Source organism: Zalophus californianus, chromosome 8 (assembly GCF_009762305.2).
Source record: "Zalophus californianus isolate mZalCal1 chromosome 8, mZalCal1.pri.v2, whole genome shotgun sequence".
Taxonomy (NCBI): domain Eukaryota; kingdom Metazoa; phylum Chordata; class Mammalia; order Carnivora; family Otariidae; genus Zalophus; species Zalophus californianus.
In genome coordinates this window covers 94,745,065-94,771,672 of record NC_045602.1, presented here as the reverse complement: position 1 = coordinate 94,771,672, position 26,608 = coordinate 94,745,065, and the positions used below count along the sequence as shown (strand labels likewise).

At 42.7% G+C, this 26,608-nt stretch overlaps 1 protein-coding gene across 4 annotated transcripts in view; it reads left to right on the top strand.

Annotated features, from left to right (window-relative positions):
- CFAP61 (cilia and flagella associated protein 61) overlaps nt 1–26,608 on the top strand; it is a 302,051-nt gene that overhangs the window by 145,398 nt on the left and 130,045 nt on the right. For all 4 annotated transcript variants that reach the window (XM_027623975.2, XM_027623973.2, XM_027623974.1 and 1 more), the window contains one exon: nt 17,665–17,792. In XM_027623975.2, coding sequence (XP_027479776.1) covers nt 17,665–17,792 — 128 coding nt within the window. The remainder of the gene's footprint in view (nt 1–17,664; nt 17,793–26,608) is intronic.

The following is a 26,608-nucleotide window of genomic DNA, read 5'->3' as shown; positions in this document are numbered from 1 at the left end:
TTTTCTTTCTTTCTTTCTTCTCTCTCTTCTCCACGCCCAGCATGGAGCCCAACATGGGACTTGAGCTCACAAGAAGATGGACTTGAAACCTAACTATGTGGTTTATCAATAAAAAGAGCTCCTTGACCAGGGGTGCCTGTGGGGATTAAATGAGCTCATTCTTATAAAGAATATGGAATAGTGCCTTTCAAATAAAACACAAATGTTAACTCTTATGAGCATTTCTCTTGACTTTCCTTCATTTTTCTTACTTTTAGCATATTTTTTATTTGCAGAGAAATATGAGACCAATTGAATAATTTCATTGAATTATTTAATGTTTTGCTATGTTTTATTATTATCAAGATTTGGGCTGAGATCGGACGCTTAACCGACTGAGCCACCCAGGCACCCCCCAGGCATTTTCTATCACAAGTTTTAATTTGTGAGCAGGTCACAAGTGATGTCTGATAGTGTCTTGTGGAATTATATATAATTGGCCACTATTTTAATTAGTTTACTAGACAGCCTCCTTCCCCACACACTGGGTCTGCAGTCACTCTGTGTTGGTAGGACCCCAGCTAGTGGCCCCCTGGGCCGTGTGACTTCTAAAGCTCACCCCTCCCTTTGTGTTGTCAATAGGGGAATAGGCACACAGATAGATACACACCTGTGTAATCTGATTCACCCCAAAGGCAGGAGCAAATGCCAGACTCTGAAGGCGTTTGGGTGGCTAGGTTTGACTGTATGCCCAGTGCCCTGCCCATGACCTTGGTTCGTCATCCCTTTTATCTTGTCAGGTGTAGGCACCTGACTCTATTCTTCATGGGGATTTTTCTACCATCTCTCCTCTCCCTATGTGTTTTGCTGTGTGGGAGCTGTTTGCTCTGGAGGATGCTGCCTAGGGCCCAAGAACCCTTGGCCCCTCTCAGCCAGGCTGAGATCCGATTTCCCTTGAGCATGAAGTGAGACAGGACATGAGTGGCTTGGCTTTTCTTTCCCAGCATGCTTGCCTTCTGGTGACCTGCCCCACTGGAGAGCAGATGGGGGATACAGCCCACCAAGCCCAAATTCCAAAAAAATCTCCAGGCCCTAAGTAATCAAATGCATCTTTTAAATTTTGTTTTTGTTATTTAATTAGGGACTTATTTTAACTATATAAAAAATGCATTCGTATGACAAAAGCAGGAAGGAAATACATACAAACAGAAGTAGGGAATTTAGAAAAAAGTTCTGAAGATCATCCTTTGCAAAATAAAACATAGCAAAACATTAAATAATTCAATGAAATTATTCAATTGGTCTCATATTTCTCTGCAAATAAAAAATATGCTAAAAGTAAGAAAAATGAAGGAAAGTCAAGAGAAATGCTCATAAGAGTTAACATTTGTGTTTTATTTGAAAGGCACTATTCCATATTCTTTATAAGAATGAGCTCATTTAATCCCCACAGGCACCCCTGGTCAAGGAGCTCTTTTTATTGATAAACCACATAGTTAGGTTTCAAGTCCATCTTCTCAAGTGCCAACCTTGAACCAACCTCTCTCCCTCTCCTTCTCTCTCTCCCTCCTTCCCTCCCCTCTCACACACACACACACACACATACACACAGTACACAGAATCACGATCCAAACATTGTCTGGAAGTCCAGGTACATGTATATGATACATAATCAACTCCCAGAGTACACATGATTCTGCAGTCCTGTTCCTCACCCCTGTCTCCTCTCTCCAGGTTCTCCCCCAGAGCCAAGTGGGTTTGTCCTTCCCTGAACTGGCTTCTCCACCCCAGCACATCACTTGTCTAGACTCTGATACACACCAGGGTTTGAATCTACCATTCATGGAATAACCTCTGCCCTGTCTGGACAGACTCCTCTGCCTAAACATGGACCCGGGACCTGTTCTGCATCTCTGGTTAGGAAGTTCTGAGGTGGAGACTTAATTTATGTCATTTGAACTTCATATCAGTATTTATTGTGTGCTGACCATGGAGTGGGCCCTGCTCTTGGCCCTGGGGCTGCAACACTAAAGGGGACAAATTCCTGCCATCCTGGTGCCTATGTTGCAGTGAGAGAGGCACACAATGGACAGACAGACAGGACAGACAGACTCGGGCCAGGTGGTGGCAAGAAGAAAGGCTGGGAGGGGATGGAGGATGAGGGGCGGGGGAGTGGAGTGGGGAAAACCTCTCTGGTGAGGATCATTTAAGCAAAGACCTGACCTGAGCGGGCAGAGGGGTGGTGCGAGGGCCAGGAAGAAGGAGCTGATTTCCCTTCTTCATACCTGTCTGAAACCTAGATGGTCCTTGGGCCTGCCCCTTGCTCCCATGGGAGAACCACCTCCACCTGGGCGTACTCCCATGGGGACACACCCAATGACACAGCACTGATACTTTGCCTTTGAGTTCAGTTATTTTTTTAAGATATCATTTATTTATTTGAGAGAAGAGTGAGAGAGAACACAAGCAGGGAGAGCTGCAGAGGGAGAGGGAGAAGCAGGCTCCCCACTGAGCAGGGAGCCTGATGCGGGGCTCAATCCTAGGACCCTGGGATTATGACCTGAGCCAAAGGCAGAGGCTCAACTGACTGAGGCACCCAGGTGCCCCTTCACAGTTATTTTAAGTGAATTTCATGCAAGAAGCCCAACAGATGCAGTAAACGTTTCAAATTTTGTATTTAAACCTTCTTTTTCTTGTTAACCTTCCATAAGCTTGCTCAAAGCTGAACCAGAGCTATGTGGAGTTGTAACACCCCTGAAACAGTGACTTCTATTTTTTTAATAAAGGTGGGGAAAAAACCCCACTCAGATAAGAGTTTAGAATTTCAGGTATCCAAATGTTTGGAAAAGGTTAAATATTTTACCTAGATGGCAGTTGGCCTCCTAGGAATTCCTGGGGAGGGCTTTGTATCTGTTTAAAAAAAAAAATGACAAAGTAACTGCTATTTTGAAGGCTTTACTTAACAGATGTGTAGAGTATAGAAATCTATGTATTATTAAATAATTCTTTATAATATGCTCAAGAATAAGCAATTTGTAAGCCTGTTTACGTTCTCGCCATCTGGGTGCATTCTGTCACCCATCTGTTTCATGTAATTATGTAATTATCAATATAAGGAAAGAATAGGTGATATAATTAACAAGAAAAACCGATCCACACTGAAGAGTAAGAATGACATGCATCTGTTGAATTGCTTTTTGTTTCTCTTCCTTCATTGTTAACTGTTTTTTCATTTCACAGTTGCATTCAGGCTGTTGGCTTGTGTCACACCCTCAGGAGAGCTGTTTTTGCCATGGTGTGCTCTCATATGTGCATGCTCTCTCTTTCTCTCTCTCTCTCTCTCTCTCTCTCTCTCACACACACACCCACACACACACACACACTGACACACACACGCACGGAGGCAGAGTGATTAATAAAGTATGTGGGAGCTGACATAACTTTGAAAGAAACGAGCAAGGTCTTCTTGGTGTTATTCATTGATTCTCAACCACTGGGAGAGTCCTGATAGTTATTTTCAGAACACATAATAGGACAGCTAGAACTCTAGGAAATATTTAAATTAATTAGTGACAGGTAGAAGGACCAGGCCCGTGTGTGGCCCTCACACAGGATACTGGATAGAGAAACCGCTTTAGAAGAATTCCCCTACTTGGTACTTCTAGGCTCAAGGAATATGTGTTATTTCATGATAGTACAACAATCCCAGTGGATTGGGTTAACTTCCACCCAATCCCACTAGTTAGTCACGCGAGTCGTTCTATCATGTAATGGATGAAAACGATGATGCCTCCCTGGTATGGACAGCAATGCAGGGCAAGTGGCCACCCACTCTGTCTGCTCAGGCTGGGCCTGGATGCTCTGCATCTGTGACTTGGGACCAGCAGACGGGTGCACATGTGTGTATTCATTGGGGGGGGGGGGGCATTGCAGGGATCTCTTCATTCCTGTTCTCCAGAGGATGGACGCTCTCCACAGGAGTTCTCCCTAACAACCGAGAAAGCCCTCACCTTAACCAAACCTTGGATTTCAGTTCTAAGGCATACAGAGAAGGGCAAACCCCTGACCCACTTAGACGTTACCAGAAATGAAGGCATTGAAATCTCCACACTTCCTTCCATTGATTCAAGATCAGGAGCAGGCCTCCTGACGTGGTGTGCAGAACATCTTGCCCCTCCTTCCAGGGATACCCCTCCCAGGGCTCTCTCCTCTGCTCCCTGTTCTGGGTGTGTGCATGGGAAGGGGAGGGAAGTCCCAGTGCTGGGGGCCCATAAAAACTGCAGAATAGCTCTCACCAAGGAGCTAAGCCTCACTCAGAAGCTGAGCTAGAAATTTCTAATTCAGTCATTTATTGACTTCTGCCTAAAACTATGTTTTTAAAAACAGTGCCACACACCAAACATAGAGCTGGCTCGGTTTCCTCTTGCTAGGTGGTCATTTCACATGTTAAGATGGTGGTGTTTTAACAACCTGTCCTCCTTGTTGCATCCTGTGATAGGGCTTCTTGGGCACACTGTCTCAGGCCAGGCCTGGCTTGCTGGTTGACCTTCCACACAGGGAGGCTTGTGTAGGGGCAGCCCCTGACTTCCCACCTCCACGGTTCCGTGATCAGGAAGAAAATAAATAACTAGTTCCCACCTAGGTTCCTCTTTGTTCCTTTGAACATTTCCTTTGATAAATTCTCCATAAAGCGAATAACCATCCCCCCAGTCTATTTGTATGAATTTTGAATTATTACTTCTGTGGATTTTTTTTTTTAAGCCATGGATTCCCAATGAACAAATATATAAGAGAAAATCATTAGGCCCCCTGTAGGGAGAGTATTTTAAAGGAGTAAGTAATAGGGACAAATGTGGCCAGATTACTCGAGGGATTTGGTGGGTTTTGACTTAATACTTACTTATTTCCTTAATTCAAAGCTAAAATGATTTAATTGCAACCATACTGACTAATCCATTAAGGATTTTAAAGGGAAGAATGCCATCTGATTCCTAAAGAACCTTTCTTCTGTCATTTCTAGTTTTGAAAAGGTTTTAATAATGATTTTTTTCAAGAAATATTTCAGCTTATATTTTTGAGTCTTTTTTTTTAACAAAAGAGCATGGGGTGGTGGTACCTCATGATAAAATTATCATAAAAGAGGTATTTCCATATATATCATATTCAGCTGAAGAATAAAAATGAAAAAAATCCTTGTATTTTATACCAAACCATATTAAAAATCGTTAAAGCTTAGACTAAGTGGTTTTCATTTAACCCTCCAAAGTGGCATTAATTTTTCAAGTGGTAACTGTTGCTGAAGATGCTATTGTGCCCGTGTGATAAATGTTTAATGATTTGGTAGTACATGCATGGCTTAAAATCCATTATTTATTGCACCTTCACTTGCCTGGCAAAGGTGACGATTTTATAGCCCCAGCAGTCATGCAAACACATTTATACCAAACCGATGACTGATAATAAATTTCCTTACTGTAAATGTCAGTGGGTTTCATGTGTTGCTGCCATTACATCTTGTTTGGAAGCCGAATGCTACACAGTTATGGGAGGCGCCAGATGGTGTCATTAACACGAACGCTGGGACTGTTTACCGCTGACGTGCATGTGAGAAATTAAAAGTGCGGGCCTGGCTTTGCACTGAAGCATGATGTCAGTGGTGCCCAGGTGTAAAGACAGGGTAATATGCTTCCTTATTCCCTTCCATCCCACCGAGAGGGATTTTAGGGAATTTCTTTTCGAAAATAGTTTTGTGTTTGAATATAGAACAAGGTAAAGCAAAGGGAACGTTCTCCTGAGGACTCCTGCTTGATTTTGTGTGTGTGGAGTCTCAAGGACCCCGAAAACCACACCTGCCATTCCATAGGTTCCCACATAAGTGGCAAGCCCCTTCCAGGGATGGCAAGTCCTTTTGTACTAATTAATTACAGCAGGATTGTTATTGTGCTGTGTGTGTGTGTGTGTGTGTGTGTGTGTGTGTGTGTTGTAATTTCAGATACTTAAATGCTTATCTGGGAGAAGTTTCTGTTGAGAGCATGGAATTAGCATTTCTAAAAAGTGTTGTCAAAATCATTAGGAATTGATTCAAAGAATGAGGAGAAGAAGGAAAATGGAAATTTTCTGAACTAATTTCTTCCATGCAATGGGCTCAAGAATTAGCAGTGGGACCAAGACTTTTACTTTCCCTGCTCCGATGTGAAGCATCTGAATGACTGAAATTAGCCTCCCATGCTTTTTTAAAATGTATCTCTACTTTAGTTGGGCGGTGGCCACTCCCATTTATTGTTTGTCAGTTTCTTCCTGTGCGGTATCTGCTTAGCTCCCTTCTTTTCAATTTCAAAAGAAGCTGGTTTGTTGTCTTCCTTCCGCTTGAACCAAAAGACTATCCCATTGATTCTGACCAAATTCCTTTGAACTTTGTTTTTAGCCTTAGCATTCTCCATAGGAATTTTCAGAAAGCCTTCTTCTCTCCAAACAATCACTGTGCATTGCTCTCACAAAAAAGCCGAGGGAACCTTTGGTGTGCAGAGTTTTCAAGTCATGTGAAAAAGAATACAATCCATTGTTTGCATTGAGATGAAAGAGACAGACTTAAATTTCTTCAGACTAACTCAGAGGTACAATTGGAATAATGAGCCTAATTGAAAGACTGAAAGTGTGTTGAAGGCACACCTTCCAAATGAAAAAGAGGGTCAGGCATTTTAGCTTGCTCCCAGGACATGCCAGCATGTTGAAAATCACCAGGGGTGAAAATAAAGAAACCAAAGGAGACAGCATGATTGAAAAGCTGTATCTGGGAAACAGCACTCACTTGGGCAGAGGGGCTCAGGAAAATGACTTTTTTCCCTCTATGATTGTCATTTTCCTAACAAATGAACTAGAGGTCTAAACCAGCAGCGCAAATAGCCATGTATGAGACCTGAGCAAACAGCCTCTCCCCTAGGAGAATGGGAAGTTCTCGTCTTATTCTGTGCCCAGAGGTGGGAGATGGCAGCATGAACACAGTTGGTCATGGGCTTTCTCTCCCAGCCTCTCTTGACCCTTGCTCCGCCTCTCCCTTCCCTTCTGTGTCCACCTCACCTCCTAGATTGCCCAGGCAGGACCATTCTGCCTTCTCAGGACAGCCTCTGAAAATGCATTTATAGAGACTGATCTGTATTTCAGTGGGAGGTATCACCCTTCCAGACCCTTATCCTGGCTTTTCCCTCTCATCCAGAAAGTTCTCTCCCTTGTCCATCTGGGCATTTATTGATCCTTCTAAATCCAGCTCAGTTGGCACTTTCTCCAGAAAGACTTCCTTGCCATCCCAGACCACCCAAACGTCAGCTGCATCCAGAAATGCAGAATTGCCTAGCTCTGCACAGCCTATACTGTCAACCCACAGTATCATGAACTGAAGGAATGTGTGTTCTTTCCATCCACTAAATTTTGGATTGGTTTGTTAAACAGCAATAGCTTCCTGACACACTACCCTTATCACTGCATTTTATATACTGCATTTTATTTGTTTATAAGTCTGTCACCTGACTTAATGAGAATTAAAGATGGGAACCATGCCTCATTCTTACCTCAGCACATAGACCAGTGTTCGGCACATGATATGTATTTGAGTTGACATTGTTGCATTACGCTCTATGTTTAAGTTTTGATGGAAGAATTTCAGGCATCAGGATACTGAATGGGTTTACTCTGATGCCCTTGGAATCGTCCCGAATATCCAACTGCCTTCTCCACCAAGTTAGACTGGCTTTACTGCTAGAATATTGATTTCATACAAATACTTTTTCCAGTTACTTCTCTGACTGGGGACATGATACTGTGACATTGTAACTCTCTGCTATGTATTTGTAAGTTGCTTCAATAGGAATAAGGGCAGATTCCAGTCTACTTCCCGGATATTAAATGCAAAATATTGTCAAGCATTTCAACTGTTTGGGCAACCCTGATAAGCCATATGTCCCACCCTTTATGATGTGGGATGGAAAGAGAAGTATGACCTGAAGACCTATTTCTTTAAGCAAGTAGCATTCAGATAAATGATATCCAATATATTTTCCATAAACCTTACTCTTACTTCTTTAGAAAGGGAAAATAACCAATGATACAACTTCTTCTTTTTTTTGAAATTAACAAAAATCTCAAGAAAGTAAACTTATCACAGATTATTTCGTATATTTCTCTGATTCCTTACATAATTATTAAGACACTCAGAGTCAAAAAAAAAAGACACTCAGAGTCAAATTCTATTTTATAAACACATACATACATGCATTTTTCATTTCATGCCTGGAGGACCATTTTTATTTTCAGGTACCTGTAGGAGAATGCCATCATTTCAGAAGGGTATACTTTAACAGGAAGAGTGCCCTCCATCTCTTTTGAATTTGAGTGTTTACAAAACCTTTGAGGCCATACCTTCATTTTATTTGATCACAAGCGGGACTTTCATGGGGGATATAAAAATTGAGAATGATTAAGCAGCAATGAAGTTTTTCAAGAGATACATGTGTAACATATTAGTAATTTGTGCTTTGAGAACAATACAAAGTCAGGTCATTGATCCTGCAAACCATTTCCCTGCCATGGATTTGCTTCATTCCTGCCTTTCCCTCTGTGTTCACACTAGAGAAGTCATTTCTTCAGTTTGCGGGTGACACTGTATTGAAGATAATACCTGGAGTGTCGAGTAGTGGAAACATGCCAGACGAGATTCAATGAATGTGATGCAGAGGCTCCAAGGACATTTCTAAATGCTTGCCTCCCGGTAGGAAGGGAGAGACATGGAGCCATCTGAGTTATCTTGGTACACGTGCCAGCATGTCGGACATTGGGAATCAGTGAATCTGTGTCTCTGAAAAGCCGACAATGGATCTCCCTGGCCAGTGCTCATGTATGCATCAAAGAAATCATACTTTTAATGATTTTGTGAGTGGCTTGTTCAGGGCAGTTCCTTAATTAAAAACAAGTGAGTTAGTCACTTTATCAAATCTAAGGTGCCATCATTTATAAAGTGTACCTTTATTTTATGTACTAGGCAGAAAAAAAAAGTGGCAAATTAAGCTGTGACACAATATTTTAAGAGAGAAATTCTCTTCCGTCCTGCTTAAGCTACTGTTTTCTGTTTCGGCCGGGTTTTCTGTTGTATGCAGTCAAGCCCAACCCTAATTGATACAGGAATCCTCTTTCTTCGGCTAGGATTCAGCCTCTGTGGGAGTATGCCACAAGAATCTATTATACTCCCCCTGTTTGCCCAGGATAATGGGAAAAATGTAAACAACAGAATATGAATCAGTCATATAAGTCTTATTGCTTTGAAATTTCCTTCAGCTATTCAGAGAGGAGAGGCAATTTACAGTCCCTTCAATTGCACTGTTTTCTATGGGATGGGAATAAAACTTTTGCATGTGTCTCAGTAACAAAATGTAACGCAGGTACTCCTTGTGGGTATCTGTCATCCTTTATTTGCTCCTATAAAACACTTGATTGTTGCATTGCAAGGAAATATGGAATTACAGCCATTCTTCCAATGACTAATATTTGCTTCACTAATATCAAATTTGCACCCCACTGTTCAGTCTCAGGGCCTTTATGGGAACGCATTAAGTGTTCATTTTAATGCCAAATCATGCTGTAATCTTTCTGAAAACATCATCAGTAGCAGTTAAACTCAACACATGTTGTGCACATAATGCAAAGGACTCTTCGGAAGTGAGGCCAATGAATAGCCATGAACAAGCCACTCACGTTCAGGAAAGGAATTACGTCACTGCTGCTGCCTGGCTGACTGCAACGGTTAAAATGACATTGACTGTGAGTTTGATTTCAGGGATGCCAATGTGTGAGAAAAATGTGCATCCTAGAATCGATGAAATCCAGTCAAGTCACTCAACTCAGCTTCCCAAACACTTTTCTTTTCTAATATAAATGTATAAGAATGGTCACAAGTGAGTGTCAGAAGGTGGCAACAATTTTAACTTTTTATAATGTTTGCAAAATAGTGATAATATCCAGGTGAGGAATAAGAGTGTATGAAGGATTGGTACAGAGGGAATTGATAAGAGAAATGCAAGTTGAAGAAATTTACTCAATGAATTATAGTGGTTTCAGGAACTTTGGCAAAGACCACTAGTTGCCCCCAATAGCCATTCCTCCCTTTAGCCCTAATAATGGAACCTCAATTTTATTCAAGGCAGCATTGCACCCAACTAAGATTATTTCCCACTCTCCCTTGCATCTGGCATGACCATGTGCCTCAGTGTTGGCCACTGAGATGGAGCTAGAAATAGTTGGAATGAGAATTCTGGGAAGGCTGCTTAAAGGGAGTGGCTCAACTAGGAGGAAGCCTCCTTTTTTCTTCTTTCCTCCCTTCTTTCTGCTGCCTGGAATGAGGATCTGATGTCTGATCACCAGCAGCCATCCTGGGCCATATGTGAGGATGGAAGCCTTGCACTGGGATGGGGAGTCAGGCAGGGAGTAGTCTGGGTCTTTGATAAGTTTATGGCACCTGCCGCAATAACCCTAGACTATACATATTTCCAGATTTCCTTTGCATAAAAGAGAAATTCTCTTCCATCCTGTTTAAGCTACTGTTTTCTGTTTCGGCTGGGTTTTCTGTTGTATGCAGTCAAGCCCAACCCTAATAGATACAGGAATCCTCTTTCTTCAGCTAGGATTCAATCTCTGTGGGAGTATGCCACAAGAATCTATTATACTCTCCCTGTTTGCCCTGGATAATGGGGAAAATGTAAAGGAATTAAAGGCGTATTGTTCTTTAAATAACAATTCTTCATGGGTAGTATATTACTAATAAGTCTGCAGAGGCAAAAGTAGTGCCTTATTCACCTCCTAACTATTTCATGAGTGCCTAGAGTGTACCTGGAGCAGATCCTGCACTAACCACAGCCCACCCTGCCCACGTAGCATGATATGCTCTTGCTCATGTGAGAAATGCAAGCCAGAAAGTGTCCTTGGGTCATCATTGATCTCAGCAGATGCCATAGGCAGAACAGCTCGCATTTTTCTGGAGTGCTGGGGCTACGAAAAATATTGGGAAGCAAGGCTCAAAATCATGGCATCTTCTTCACAGCCTCCTCTTGCTCTCCCAGGGCAGCGGCCTCGGTGTTCCTATCATACTCTTGAGCCCTTGTAATGATTTTAGCAGAAAGGCCTTTCAAAATTGTATCTTGTATCTGTGGAAGTGATTTCTAACTTATTAGTTCTCTTTTATATGTCTGTACCTCTTTGTCCCTTCTTTATTTGGTAAATATTGCAATACTTTGCCCCAAAGAGCTCAACTTGTAAACTTGGGACTTTGAAACTGACATGGATATCAATCTGTCATTTGTTTTGATCCAATTGGGAAACAGAGGGCCTCTCAAAAAGAAAAGAGAATGGAGAAGCATAAGGAAAAAATTACATTTATAAAGCAAAAGTGGGCTTATTAAGAATTTCAGAAATTCTGTTCCTAATGGCTTTGAATCTCTCCATCTTCCATTTTCTTGCATGGACAGAGCTCCCTTTGAAGTCTTTGGAAGCTTTCTGTAAGAAAAAAATATATATACATGGGTGTGGAGCTGAAAATTGAGCTCATTGTTTTGCCCTTTTAAAATATGTTTTTCGAAGATTTGCCTTTCATATTGCAGATGGGAGAGAGGATGTGCAATTTTACCTTGTGTAACATCTTTGCCTGAAAAGCTCGAAGTATTTGTAGACGTTGTTTAATGAATAGTTCCCATGTTTGCCTGCTGAGGAAGGCAGAGGTTTGTGTAATTTACTTCCATTTTACACCTAAGGAAACTGATATTTAAGGAAAAGAGGCTCAGAATTTCAACCAGTAGCAGAATTAAGAAAACAAGCCCAAACCTTGCCACTGGGCTAATGGTGCCCAGTCTAATGATCCCGGAGGTTGAAGGTAACCACCAAATGAAACGGTATCATTAGAAAAAAATCACCATAGATATTGTCATGTTCCATTTTAGTATGAACCTTGCATTTATTATGTAGGATCATTTATATTTATGTTGACTGCTTCCTAGTTTATTTGTAATTTTAGTAACTTCTGATTTTGGATCTATTACTGAAATTGAGTTTCAGTAATGCTTTTGTACTCATTCTAGCTCATTCTAAGTGCATAAGAGAAACCAAACCAGATGTGGAAACACAGAACTAAGGTCTGTGTATATCAGGGAAAATTACTTTTTGACCAATTTTTTGTATACACAAAACAGTTAACAAACATGCATACAACTCAAAACTATGTATTTAAGGTCTCTTGGTAAAGGTATGTGAATCAGGGCATCAATTCAACTGACTGTGTACATCAATATCATTTCTACTAAAAAGATCCAATATAATGACAAGTAGTTCTAATTATATCTAAATCACTTGTTTGCTCATTTAAGCAACTGGCAAAGAACCAGCTAAAATAACTTGAAACAGTGGAATTATGTCAACACTCTTTAACAAGGGCTCATGCAAAAGTTAATGTATCCATTCTTTTGCCATTTATTAAATCTTCAAAAACATATATGGCAGGAATAATTCAGATAAAATAAGCAAAACAAAACCCAAATGAAACAAAAGCCTCAAAAAGCAAAGATGTATTTCTTGACCTCAGGAAGCAAACAGTCTAAGTGAGAGCAGTGAAAAAACCAACTAAATTAACAAGAGCAGCCAAACCTCCTCTAGTGGCTCATTCACTTATAAGTCTTCTGTTGCAGAAGCTCACAGGAAATTACAGATAAATAGGTTATGACTTAATCTTGTGCCCAGTTCTGTTCCCTGTTTTCTTTTTAAAGATTTTATTTATTCATTCATGAGAGACAGAGGGAGAGAGAGAGAGAGAGAAGCAGAGGGAGAAGCAGGCTCCCAAGGAGCAGGGAGCCTGATGCGGGACTCGATCCCAGGACCCTGGGATCATGACCTGAGCCGAAGGCAGACGCTTAACCATCTGAGCCACCCAGGCGCCCTGTTTCCTGTTTTCTTATCTCAACTCCTGTCCCTCTCAATCTGACTTTTGTCATTCCCTCTCTCTTCAATCTCAGCTGTAGAATTTTCTAACAGGGATATCTTATAATATCATTCTTTTTTTCTCCTGTCTGGGATTGAACTGAAGGTCTGCATTTTAAACTCATTATGAGACTTGTCGTCAATTTCAAGGAACGCTTATTTTAGCCTTAGTAGGTCTGCTTACATACCATGATACGTGTTTTATTCCTTCTTGCTGGGATACATGTTGATCTCTACATATAAAATCATCCCTTTGTCTGGGGTGCCTGGGTGGCTCAGTTAATTAAGCATCTGACTCTTGATTTTGGCTCAGGTCATGATCTCAGGGTCATAAGATCGAGCCCTGTGTCAGACTCCATGCTCAAGGAGGAGTCTGCTTGAGGATTCTTTCTCTCTCCTTCTGCCCCTTCCTCTGCTCTCTCTCTCTCTCACTCTCTCCCTCTCAAATAAATAAATAAATTTGAAAAAAATAAAAAATCCCTTTGTCTAAAAATGCTAACTTAGTGTCATTAGAAAAAATAAGAATTATAAGTATCTTCCCAAGACATAGAGGTCAGAATCTATTTTCTCCCCCATATTGTCACTGGTTTGGTATGTAGTTAAATGGCTTACAGAATTTCATCTCTTTTATCTTTGAAATAACTTACTATCACAAGGCACACTTAATTTCTGTTTATAAAATATGAGTCAGTAGAGAAAGCTTTCTTTTACTTCACCATTAAGGAAATAAAAAACAAAGATAAGAAACTAGGTACCAATGTGTGGGACATTTTTGGTAGATATTCAGACCAAGAAAAGGAAGATCTTGCTTGATTTAAAGGATCTTACATACCTGGTGGTATTTTTTCTTTTCCCCTGATGAAAACCTGTAGTTTGAAGGAATAGAAAGGAAGGAAATATTCTGCTTTCCTCCAAAAATTACTTGTACTCCTGCTTATGGGCAAAATAAAGCCTTTATAAAGCAGCTGAAGGTGTCTTCATTTGCAGTTGTCACTGAAAGACATTTCCAGCCTGGGAAGAATTTTTTTCAAGGTATTTAAAAACCATCTATCCTAACAAAAGAAAAATGTGGTTTTTTCAGGTCACTTCATCATACCTGGTGATGAATATGTTTTTAATTAAAGCCTGCACACAACATTGGTTTACTGAAAATCATTGTGATGCCTGATCACTCTCCTGAGACACCCACCATCATTGGTACTGATGGCTAACTCTTGACACCCCGAGGCCACTTTGTGTATTCAGCAGTTAGAAAGGTGATTTCTGAGGCCTGGCAGCTGTTGGTGTTAAAGCTATTGTGTGGGAAACAAAAGCCATTCTGTTCTGTTCCCCAGCCGCCTTTGTATCATTGATACAAGAGCTGTTTCATAAATGGGGTCTAATTCTTTACCAGGGAATTTCATTACTGCCTATGCTTCAGTGTTTGCGTGCGCTTCCGGATAGCAGAGGGGAATGTCTGTAGGTATCTCCTACGGGAGGAATCTTGGAGTTCTGACCTCTGTTAAGATGCTGCCATTTTAAGTCTGTTAATTAGACCTGTGATCAGATGCCATCATACCAACATCTATGTTTCCAGTCCTCCCCGCTGTAAACCACCAGACCCAAGGCTGGCTAGAGTGAATCGGCTGCCACCCTGCTTGTCTTGGAAATTAATCAGAACACAGTATATGGTGGCACCCACAGATACCAGAATTAACTACTTTTACTTTTCCCAAAAAATTCCTCCTTGACATATCTTGGGAAATTCTCATAGAACAGATTAGGGTGATACTTATTTGAAGAACAGACATTTTTTTCACCCAAACGATACATTCATCATTGTCATTTAGAAAATGTGTCAGCTTAAGGAATTTTCAGTTGCATATAAAAGAAACAAACTGTCCTAAACAACCAAGGAAACGGGGTGGGCTGCGTTATTTTCCCCAGCTATTCCTCCCTCCCTGGGCTGTGCCCTTGCTGGGTGCCTTTGAGGTTCCTCCCATGAGAGGTGAGTCTACTTCCCCATCTTGTGTGTGGTGGGCTCAGGCACATGACTTGCTTTGGCCAGGCTGACGAAGTATTGCTTATTCTCACTTTTTGCACTCTACCATTGCCATAAGCACATTCGCCAGCTATCTCTTATCAAAATGAAGATAAGAGACATGTGAGACCAAGTTGGAGCCATACCCAGCTGAAACCAGCTGTCAACAATATACTTCCAGCTGACCCAGGGGTGCATGAGTGAGAACAAATGACAACTGTTTTAAGCCAGTGCCTTTTTTGGTGGTTTGTTATGCAGCACCACTGTGGCGATAGCTAACTGGTATTTGTCACTCATATAACTGAAGACTCCAAAGGTAGCATGGGCTTCAGATAGTTGGAAAGGAATTCCTATTCCACTTCTCTGTGATTCTCTTGAGGCCTCAGCCAGGATGGTTCCCTTCTTGGTGGAATGAGGACCATACCATTTCAGGTTTCACATCAATACCCCACTACTACCTAGAAGGCAAGAGGTTTCTCTTTTTCAACCATCATATAAAAGTCCTGGGCTTACTCTGGAAAACAGTATGGAGATCCCTCAAAAAGTTAAAAATAGAACTACCCTATCATCCAGCAATTGCACTATTAGGTATTTACCTGAAAGGATATAAAAATACAGATTCGAAAGGGGTACCTGCACCCTGATGTTTATAGCAGCATTATCAACAATAGCCAAACTGGAAAGGGCCCAAATGTCCATCGACTGATGAATGGATAACAAAGAGGTAGTGTATATATATATAATGGAATATTATAGTAATATAATGGAATATTACTCAGCCATCAAAAAGAATGAAATCTTGCCATTCACCACGACATGGATGGAGCTAGGTTGTATTATTCTAAGTGAAATAAGTCAATCAGAGAAAGAGAGATACCATATGATTTCACCCATATGTGGAATTTAAGAAACAAAACAGATGAACATATGGGAAGGGGGAAAAAAGAAAAAAAGAGAGAGGGAAACAAACCATAAGAGACTCTTAAAGACAGAGAACAAACTGAGGGGTGATGGTGGGGAGTGGGTGGGGGATGGGCTAGATGGGTGATGGGTATTAAGGAGGACACTTGATATAATGAGCACTAGGTGTTGTATGTAAGTGATAAATCCCTGAATTCTACTCCAGAGATCAACATTGCATGTATGTTAACTAACTAGAATTTAAATAACAATTTGGGGAAAAGGAAGTCCTAGGCTTCACACTGATTAGGCCAACACAGGTCATGTGTCTATCCTGAGCCAATTGTTGAGCAAGGAGGGTGGGATTATGTGACTTGGTTTATGTCAGTCAGAGTCCCCACTTAAAGATGGAGGCAAGCTCAATATCTTCCAAAATCCATGGTGTGCCTCATTAGAGGTAGGAACATGCTGAGAGGCATCAGCAGCATTCATTATGGAGAATATAAAATCTCCAAATATTACATTACTTTATTTGGGTCAAGACTGTTTCTACCTCCATATTGCTAGGCTAGCTAGAACTAGAGAGAAGGGATTTATCCTCTACATTTCACATGTTCCCTTGTAAATGGCAAAGCATGTGGCCATACCCATGCTACCTCAAACACCAGAATATGCTTTACATAGAACTTTACCATTAGCCCATTGGACTCCCAAACTCCTAGTAACTCAGGATTTTAAGAAAATACAAAATATATTTGGTCTATTGGAATTGGAAGATCTCTGAGCTGTAGGATGAATTAATGCAAATGTGATGAGAATTTAACCGAGTTTGGTGCCTTGGTGTGGATGTCATTCCACTGCCTTCTGGCCTCTGTTGTTTCTGATGAGAAGTCAGCTGCAATTCTTCCCAACACAGAGTAAGCATCAAATAAAAATGTGTGTTGAATTAGTGAATTAAAAATAGAACCATGGTCTTCTGACACAATCTAACATTCTTTCAAGAATACCCCACCATCGCTTTGTAAAACCTTCCTTTGTACCTTTACTGCTTCTACTGAAGCCTCTGCAGAAAAGTGACCCAAACAAATCAGCTCAGATATGTTTTCCAAACATGGACATTAAAATGACCACCAGTTACTTTTTCTGCTTCTAAGAGTCCTCCCTGACCTCAGACCATCTACAAGATTCAATAACCCATATCATCTAACATGTTTTTGTCATTCAACTAAGGTTTGTCATTTTATGAATATTACTGAACCCCTGTGCGTGAGGCACTGTGTTAAGTAGTGTGACGGGTGCAGAAAGGAAAGAGTTAATACTTGTCTTAAATTACCCAACAATTGTAATCTAATTGTTGTTCAAGTTTTCAAGGTAATCTTGGTGAGAAGGACCTTTCATGAAACTCCAGATTCTCCAGGAGCAATTTGTCTGTCTTCTTGTGGGATTATTTTTATCTTATTGTTTCTAATCATAAAGGGCCTCAGTTCTATAGGAAACATCCATCAACAATAAGGCAAAAATGATGTAAACCAAGCATCTTGATGTGACCCAACCAGGTCTTAGGTATATTCCCATATTCTTACATTAATGTCTTAAAAATACCTTTCCATAAATGTCACCATGGCTATGCATGGGCACTGTTCAGTCTGATTTGCGGATAATGTCCTGGTTAAATAACTCTACATAATTGCCAGTCTGGGAGTGCAGACTCGGCTACATTTTCTTCAAGTCTCTCTTTTTCTTTTTATCTTTCATTCCAGTTGAGTTATGCTTTGAACCATACGAACAGAAAACTGACACTGGAACCTAAAATAACTGTGAATGCCAAGATTGTTGTGGTTGGTGCATCCAATGTTGGAATTTCCTTCCTAGAGACATTGGTATTTTGGTGAGTTATTTTATTTTATTTATTTCTTTGTTTTTAAAGGGGCTCTTCTCTTCTACACCTGAGATGGTTTTTTGAAAGAAAAGACCTGAGATTTTTTGTCACCCCACACACCCTACCTAGGTGGATTAATGAGTCAATGAAATATTCTAGACCAAGGATTGGCAAACTATAGCCCCTGGGTCAAATGTGGCTTTCTACATGCATTTGTACATAAAGCTTTATTGGAACACAGTCACAGTTATTCATATGTTGTCTGTTTTCTTGCTACAATGGCAGATTTGAGAGGCTGTAACAGAGGCTGTTTAGCCTGCAGTGCCTAAAATATGTACATTCTGACCCTTTCCAGAAGTTTGCCAACCTCAATCTATACTAGTGTTTCCCTTGTTGGCTGAATCATAAGAATCACCTAGAGCATTTGTTAAAGAGGTAGATTCCCAGCCCCAGCACCAGACATACAGAATCAGAAACTTCCAGGGATGGCTCTGGGACTCTATTTTAGTGGGTACTTCATATAATCAGGCAGGTTTGGGAACCAGTTTTGACATTGCATATCACAAATAGGCTTTCAGAAAGGCAGATGGGCCAGGACCTTTCTTTCAGCCCCCACATTTTGAGTACCGGGGAACAGAGGAAAATCCCACAGGGAAGACTGAGGCCTGCGCATCTCTCCAGTCTGTTCTGTTACCCTCACAGCACTAAATGGGTTTCCTTTCAGAGCCAATTTTCCTGATAGGGGATTCGCAAGGGTTCTCAGCTTCCCCTGAGTAGCTCTCCATCTGCTCACTGGATTTCATCCTCTCACTGACAGGAAGAGCCCTAGGTTATTGTCCCAGAACTTGGTCTGGCATCACCGCCACCTGACATGGAAGCCTAGATGTGTTGCTTCACTTCTCTCAGCCTTGGTTTCCTCATTTATTTATTTATTTTTTAAAGTCTCACAGATGTCTTAAAAGACCCTGGCTTTGGAGAACTACAGACTCCTGAATCAAAAGAGCCCAGTTTTTTCTAAATTTTTGCTCAGGATCACACGAGAAATTTTAGCTCCTGTTCAAAACTATAGGTGCTAAGGGATAAGCAGAAGATGGGAAAAAACAGCCTCCCTCCCCTAACTCCTTCAGAAGCTAACAAAGGTACCAGTCCAAGCATGAGGTCTTGTGAGGGGTTAGACAAGGAAAGGGAGGGAGGAAATGACCCCTAACAGGTGTTTGTCCCTGGTTGATAAGGAGACGAGCTAACCCTACAGGGTTACTTTGCTCATTTGACATCACATTAACCAGATAAAGACTTTTTTTTTTTCACTTTCCAGCCAGTTTGTTCCATTATCCGGAACATACCCCTAGTTAATCAGAAATCAGTCACACGTCGTTATTGAAATCAGCAACAGAGCTCACATGCTTTAAATATTGTAGTCAGTCTATAGCAATCTTTCATTGCAAGAAAGAAATAATGAGAAGCACCTGGGAATATCCATTTTCACATGTACACCACACTACAGTTTGAGGGCTCTCCTCGTTCTGAGGGCTCTCTTCTCTAAGACTCCAAGCAGCAAGTCATATGCGACCATTTCTGAATGATGAATTATCGGTGAAGACTTGTGAAATTATAGTAGTCAAGAAGTTAGCAAAAACAGGTCTGAAATCTTCGTTCACCTACATAGTCATTATGTCTTATTTTAAATGATTACATGAAGCTTTGTACATATAATTTTCTTTTTGTGGAATCAACTTAGATTTAATAAAGACAAGTAGAAATTTGGATATAAGTACTTGGTTGATTAAATTCCTCAATCAGACAGACCTTTTTAAAGCATTTTAAAGTACTTGTAGTTCTCTGTCATCATTATGCAGATTACAGACGCTAAAAATAGACTGGTGTCAGTTTACGGATCTTGAATCCTTCACAGAGGAAATAGTTTTCTCATTATTTTCCCTAATTATTTTAAATTAGCAATCACCATAGTAACCTACTGAATATTTTACTTTACCAGCTTAACTGCTATCTGAACTAGATGTTATAAATGATTTGACCTGAAACAAAATGGAAATGATCACCAAACATTGACCCCCAGTGAGGATGAAACCCACATTTTGGAGGCAAGATTTAGAAAAATTGCCCTCCTGATGTTTCCGCATGGCCATATCAGACTCAGCTGGGGCACTCTGGTTCCCGGAAAGCCCACATGAGGCCCAGTGCAGCAACCTCTTTTTCCAGATAATCTGGTAATCCTGTCATCTGGTGACAAAACAGACAACTCTTTGTCCTCATATTATGTACATGCCAAAAAAATTACAAAGCATTTGTCCTCTTCAAAGGACACCAAAAGCAGTCCCTGCATAAGATCTCTTCTTCCCTTGTGACATCCTTCTTTCCTCAAGTGCTAAGATGCTACTGGGGCAGCTGAGAGGATTTGCCCTAAGTCATCAACTAATCCAGTAGGATGCAGCTCCATGGGAGGGGGGAATAGTGAGGATGATGTTTTGATTTATTTATTTATTTTAGTGCAACATTCTATCTGGTCCTTAGGTGTTTGTTACCCATCCAGTTACATCTGCTTAGATGTTACACCTTCTTGTCTTTGGTTGTCAGGCCTATGAGTCACCCTGCATCTTCTTGTCCTTTCTAGGGCAAGGCTCCCTGCGCCCCTCAGTTCCCGGTGACATGTGTGACAGGTGTTTTCCGAGGGACACATACCAGCATCCCTTGGGGTGCTCCCGTCCTCCCAGTCCTATTCAGTCCTCCAGTGCTGGGCTCAAGAGTGGCAGCCTTGCTCTCAGAGCTTCCTGCAATCTCCATCCACCCTCCTGCGGCTCCTGACCAGCTGTTGGAGGTGCACGGTAATTCAGGGTCAGGGTGAGGCTCAGCTAATTTGTCCCTCCACCCCTCTCCCCCGGGGTCATGTGCATTTGTCTTCTGAGAGTGCTGTGTCCAAGAAACTCCGAGAAGAGCCGAGAAGGAAGTGTTTTCGGGCCCCACATCCCACCCTATGGCCAGTGTGGGCTCTGGCCACAGGCATCTTCTGGCCTTTCCCCATCACCTACCCTGCCAGGGCATGGGCTCCCATGGTGATCACCAGGAGCTGAGCAGGGAACCAACAACAGGCATGGAGTAAGGGCCAGGGGAGCTTTCTTGGGGGTAGGGATGAAGAGGAGGAAACCCCCGCTCATCCTGTGGTGTAGACAGCAGTGAATTGGAGGGGAAAGGTAGCTCCTAAGACATTTTATTATGAATCATCTAGGTTCTTTAGCATCCCAAGACATTTACATTATGGACCTGAACTATTTTTAAATTACGGTTCTCATGATTGATAGGTTCTGTTCATTTGGCTGTCCCGGCTTTTTGGGACTGAAAGTTCTTGGCTTGGACAGTATAAGTATTTCATATACATTATCCTTCTTGGTACTGTTAGTAATAAGACTTGTCTAAAACTCCAATCATGGGAAAGAGCAGAAAGAACTTGGGATCAGCCCCCCCCCGCCCCGCCTGCTGCCAATCCGTGGTATGGCCTGTCCTCCTCACTGTGCTGAGAGGGTCACGGCAGGGACCCCCATGGTCCTGCCAGCCTGAAGGTGCTTTCACCCTAGGGACTCCACCAATCCCATCTGAGGCCTAAAGGGAACTTCCTCGTCTTTGATCAACAGCCAGGACTGGAGGTGAGCATCTATCATCTGTCAAGGAAACACTGTTTCCCAAAGAAAAGCTTTGCAGTGAAGTCTGAAAACTCTTTTCAGAAAGCGGGATGCCCTTTCCCACAAAACTTTAGGAAATCATATTTTCACCAGTCGCTTCTCAGACCAAGTCCAGCTCTGCTGAACTCCCTGAATGTCATGCTTTGACTACTTCAGGCTTTCTGCTGAAGTACTCCAAAACCATTTTTTAAAGAGAAATATAGAAATGCTATGCCAAAAAAAGGAGCAGATGGGGCGCCTGGGTAGCTTCATTGGGTAAGTGTCCGACTCTTGATTTCTGCTCAGGTCATGATCTCAGGGTCCTGAGATCGAGCCCTGGGTCGGGCTCTGCACTGGGTGTGGAGCCTGCTTAAGCTTGTCTCTTTCCTTCTTCCTCTGCCCCTCTCCTGCTCACATGCACTCTCTCTCCCTAAAAAATAAATAAATAGATAGATAGATAGATAGATAGATAGATAGATAGATAGATAGATAAAGTCAGGAGCCAGGTGTATGAACTCATCTTCACGTTTTGCATCCTTTTTACTCACAGTGTGGCCTGTGGAGCGGCAGCAATATGACAGTCACCTGGGAGCTCGCTAGCAATGCAGAAGCACAGGCCCTGCCCCAGGCAGTGTCCCAAGTAGAAAGCAGTTCCCTCCCCAACCGCCCCCCCCCCCCCCGCCACCGCCCTGCCAAGAGTTACACAGAACAGCTCCTTTGCTCTCTCTTGGGCATGAACTCACTGAGCCGAAGCAGTTACGGGTTTATTCTGTTTCAGCTCGTGTGTCTCTATGCTTCTGTGCATTATACTATTTACTCCTAATTATGGAGCAGTTCCTTTTAATCCATTATTTTAAAATCCTTCCTAATTAAATCCTGAGGTAAAGAATCTCTCGAGGAGCCTGCAGTGGCATCCTGGGATGACAGTGACTGAAAGCAGCCCTGGGTGGTGTCCCGACAACCCTTTGTGTGCCTTAGAGAAACACGCGCTTGGATTCACAGAAAGCCCTGGTGGCTGCGAAGGGCCCAGGCTCCCCTTCCCTTCCACTTTCACCACGGAGAAGAGTTTTCTCGAAAAACCAACCGAATAATCTCATCGAGGGGGGAAGGAAGTCTCTGATTTTCTACCCAAACCTGAATCCCTCATCTGGTTGGGTGGGTTGCTCTCTACTAAGGAGAGCGTGGACCAGGGAGGGCACATCTGTGAAGCCGCAGTTGGGGCCGGATGACCGAACCTCCTGTCAGCGGGCCGCACATCCGGTGCAGCTGTGGGCTCTGGCAGCAGCCAGCCCAGCGCTTGTGGCTTAATTAGACTTTTTATCTCTACATTCGTCTGAGGACATCTGAAGCCTTCAGTGTGGCCTGTCACTAATTAGGTGACTAATTAAATAGTTGGTGCTTACTTGCTGATCTCAGAGCTAAAGCCCCGAACAGGTTGGTGGTTGTCATTGTTCCGTACTGTCGGTCTCAGCCCTCTGAATGGGTGGCCATGTGCTCTCCCCGATTGTCCTTTTGATACCCGGGCCAACACAGCGCGGCAGCCTGGCCCGGGGCACGTGCGCTACTGTCCCCCGCTTTGCCTGGGGAGCAGGCAGAGATCACCAGGTCGCGTCTTGCCTCTTGTTATGTGGGCATCACAGTGGGACCTGTCAGGGGGCCCGCACCGAGGCTGGCTGTCTGGTGGCTGGGGTCAGGTGGGGGAGGGGAGGGGAGGGGCAGCCCTATGTGGAGCTCAGAGGCCCAGCCTTCCCAGGCAGAAAGCCTGACATTCTGCCACCAGAAGATAATGACCCAGACTCCCTGGTGTTGCTAATCACAATTGAGTTTCCTAATCTGATTCCAAGATTTAAATGTAATTAATGTTAAATGAAAAAAAAATCTTAATTTACTGAAATTGTCCATTCCTACTCATTTCAGGATAACTTTTCTTATCTCCTACTGCCCACTTTAGAGACTCCCGGAACAAAAGAAAAGCAACACTCTTTGAGCAATATTAGGTCTTTTAGGGGATAAGCTTATTTTCATTTTTTTTTGTGTGTGGGGTGTGTGTGTGTGTGTGTGTGTGTGTGTGATTCTTTGGGGTTAAGTAGGGAATGCGTTCTTCACCATCACACAAAGTACAAACCACATGTGTGGACTGAGTAATAGACTCACCCACCCTCCACCCTCTACTATCAAATCATTTTCAAATGACAATGTCAGCGCCTGTCTTGAGTTGTATTCCTTCAAAAGCTGAAAACAAAGAATTTGGGTGCAAGCAGTTTAGTTGGGGGTGATCCCAGGAAATTACCTGAGACCGCAGGGTGATGAGCTGGGAAAGGGAGGGAAGTCAACAAAACCATTGGTCAGTGGGTTGCTGTGGGCAACTGAGACATAATCCCATACTGGGGACCTCGAAGGGACACAACTCAGAGTGGCCCCTCTTCGCATGAGGGAGGTAGAGTATTTACCCACCAGTTAACATCCTCCTGGTCACATGGTCACCTTTGGCCATTCTTGCAGCCTGTCCCTCCATCTCCCCTGGGCAGAGGATGCCCCCAGGCAGAGAGGGGCAGGAAGGCATCGGGGTGGAAGAACCTTTTGCAGGTGATGTGGGTAGGCTCCCCACCATGCCCATTTCTTTAGTTAGCTCTTTCTTTCTTAATATTCCATCGTCCTTTAGCGAAGCATGTGGGCAAAGATGAAGGCAGAGAAAAAGCGAGGCTAGATAAGGCTGTAGCAAAAGGATTTCATGGCCGCCTTTCTTCCCAGGTGTTCTTGTAGCTCTGAAGAGACCCCAGGTGTACCAGAAACCTTTGCTGGGAAAAGGAAACGGCCCTGAGGGACCAGTCTTGGCAAATACTTTATTTCTACCCTGGGACAGTGATAAGGTTAGATCAGTAGTTTTCAAATTGTGGTCTGTGGACCAGCACTTCCATATCACTTGGGGACCTGCTGGAGATGTGGATACTCAGGTGCTACCCTGTAAGGATCGAATCAGAAATGGGGAGGGAGCAGGGGGCAGGGATCTGTGTTCTCACACCCCTCTAGGGGGCAGGGTGCGAGAACCACTGAGTTAGGGTGTAGTGGAGAGTGTTGGTGTTCTGCCATGACTGATGGGGCCCAGGAAAATCATCCAACATCTGTGAACCTTACTATCCTCACCTGTACTATGGGGAGAGAATCCAGAATCTCTCCTCCTCAGTGGCACGGGGGTTAAAACAGGTGATACATGCAAAGCATCTGGAAAAGCCTAGCACTCAAAACTTACTAGATTGACACTGCCCCACAAATTAAATCTGCATATCTAGTTCCCTTGTGGCAGCCTTGCATTGTCTCTCATATGAGGGAAGAGACTGGGGAGGTAGAGCCTTAATATGGAAGATGCTTTCTTCCCCAAGGATTAGGGATGAATCACAGGTGTTTCCTGCCAGCATGTGTGTCTGTTCCTTGCAAGAGTTCCTGGTCTGGCAAAGACCTTCTCTTGCGGTTCAGTTAAAATGGCCACCAACTCTGGTTTAAGATCACGAGGACCAAGCAAGCTGACCAACACTCTGGGGTGTTTCCATTTTGCAAAGCTGCTTGACTATGGAGAAAACTGGAGTTGTGCCCTGTTCTTTTAGCCGTCTACCCAGACTCTGGAATGTATAAATCCCTTATGCACCAAAGACTGTCATGGTCATAAGGGCCACATCTCTGGCTCCCACTGATCATCACTGCTTTATGGGCTGCCAATGGATGTTTCTTAGGCCTTTTCGTGATACTTGAATGCTTTGCAAACCTTAATCTGGACATATTTTGGATCCTCTATTCTGCCACTAACCTCAAGTTTGTTATGTAAGTCTTGGGGGCTCTGAGTGCACCCCCACACCCCAAATCCAGGAGTTCCCTTAAATTAAAAAAAAAAAACAAGGCTAAGACAGAAATTTCAGTCTTTACTCATGTGTCTCAAATACTTAATGGGATCAAATACTTCCTTCATTAAAACATATTAAACTCCCACCCACTTTTCTTAAGCACCTAAAACCCCTGGGAGCCTCTCATTTTTCTGTGCTTAAACAGTAGTTCTCAAAATGGACCACCAACATGGACATTATTTGGGAACTTGTTAGAAATACAAATTCTCAGGTCTCACCCCAGACCTACTGTATCAGAAACTTGGAGAATGGGGCCCAGAGATCTCTGTTTATTTAAACAAGTCCTCTAGGGAGTTACTTGGACATCAGTGGCACTGGGCAATACTATCTGTCTCCATCCTACTGTCCCCAACTTTCTCATTTGCAGCCTCACTCCTCAAAAGACAATGGACACCATACACTCCCAGTCACACCTCCCTGACAAGCCTCAGCTCAGAATCCACTAGTCACTTTCTTGCTTCCCCATAACACCCACCATTTGAATTGTGTTGACCGGGTGCAAACAATTAGAAGTGGCTATGAGCACTTTGAGGGAATAAGGAGGTGTCAGACGGGCACTTCCCTTACACCATTTGATACTGGGTAGGAATTTGGAGGAGAGGCCTGGAAACCCCGGGAATGGTCCTTCTGTAGGCGCGCCGGGTTGCCATCCCCTCTGGACAATTGGAGCACTTGGAGCCACTGTGTGAGACCCAGACCAGACAAGGCCAGCTACTGGGCACATGGCCTCTGGAGACCATGTTGATCTCTAACCGGAGTTCTCCGAAGAGCATTTCTTTCAAAGGGATAACCAGAATCTTCCCAATATACCAACATAGTAAGGCACTTGAGCTTAAAAAAAAAAAAAAAAAAAAACGACACAAATAAACCTTGAATTTCCTTGTATTTTAAGAACTTGTGATGAAGAAAAATGTTGTGATCAGCTTCCTAGACATGAGGTTAATATTGAGTAACTTTTTCTATAAGCAACAGATTGTGAAAATTCCAGACTCAACAACTCTGTACATCAGAGCTACTTGTGGGGGTGCAGGTGGAGTTGGAGGTGGTAGTTTTAAAAAGTTTCCTGGGCCCCCATTCATGTAGCTATAATTCCCAGGCTAGGGTGGGTCCTAGGAATCTGTATCTTTAAGACTCCTCATGTAACTCTGACATGCACCCTGGTATTATAACCATTTATGTAGATATTTCCTCAAAACTGGCAGTCTTATCCATAAGGAAACCTATTTCCCCCTGTAATTGCTCATTGTAATTAACC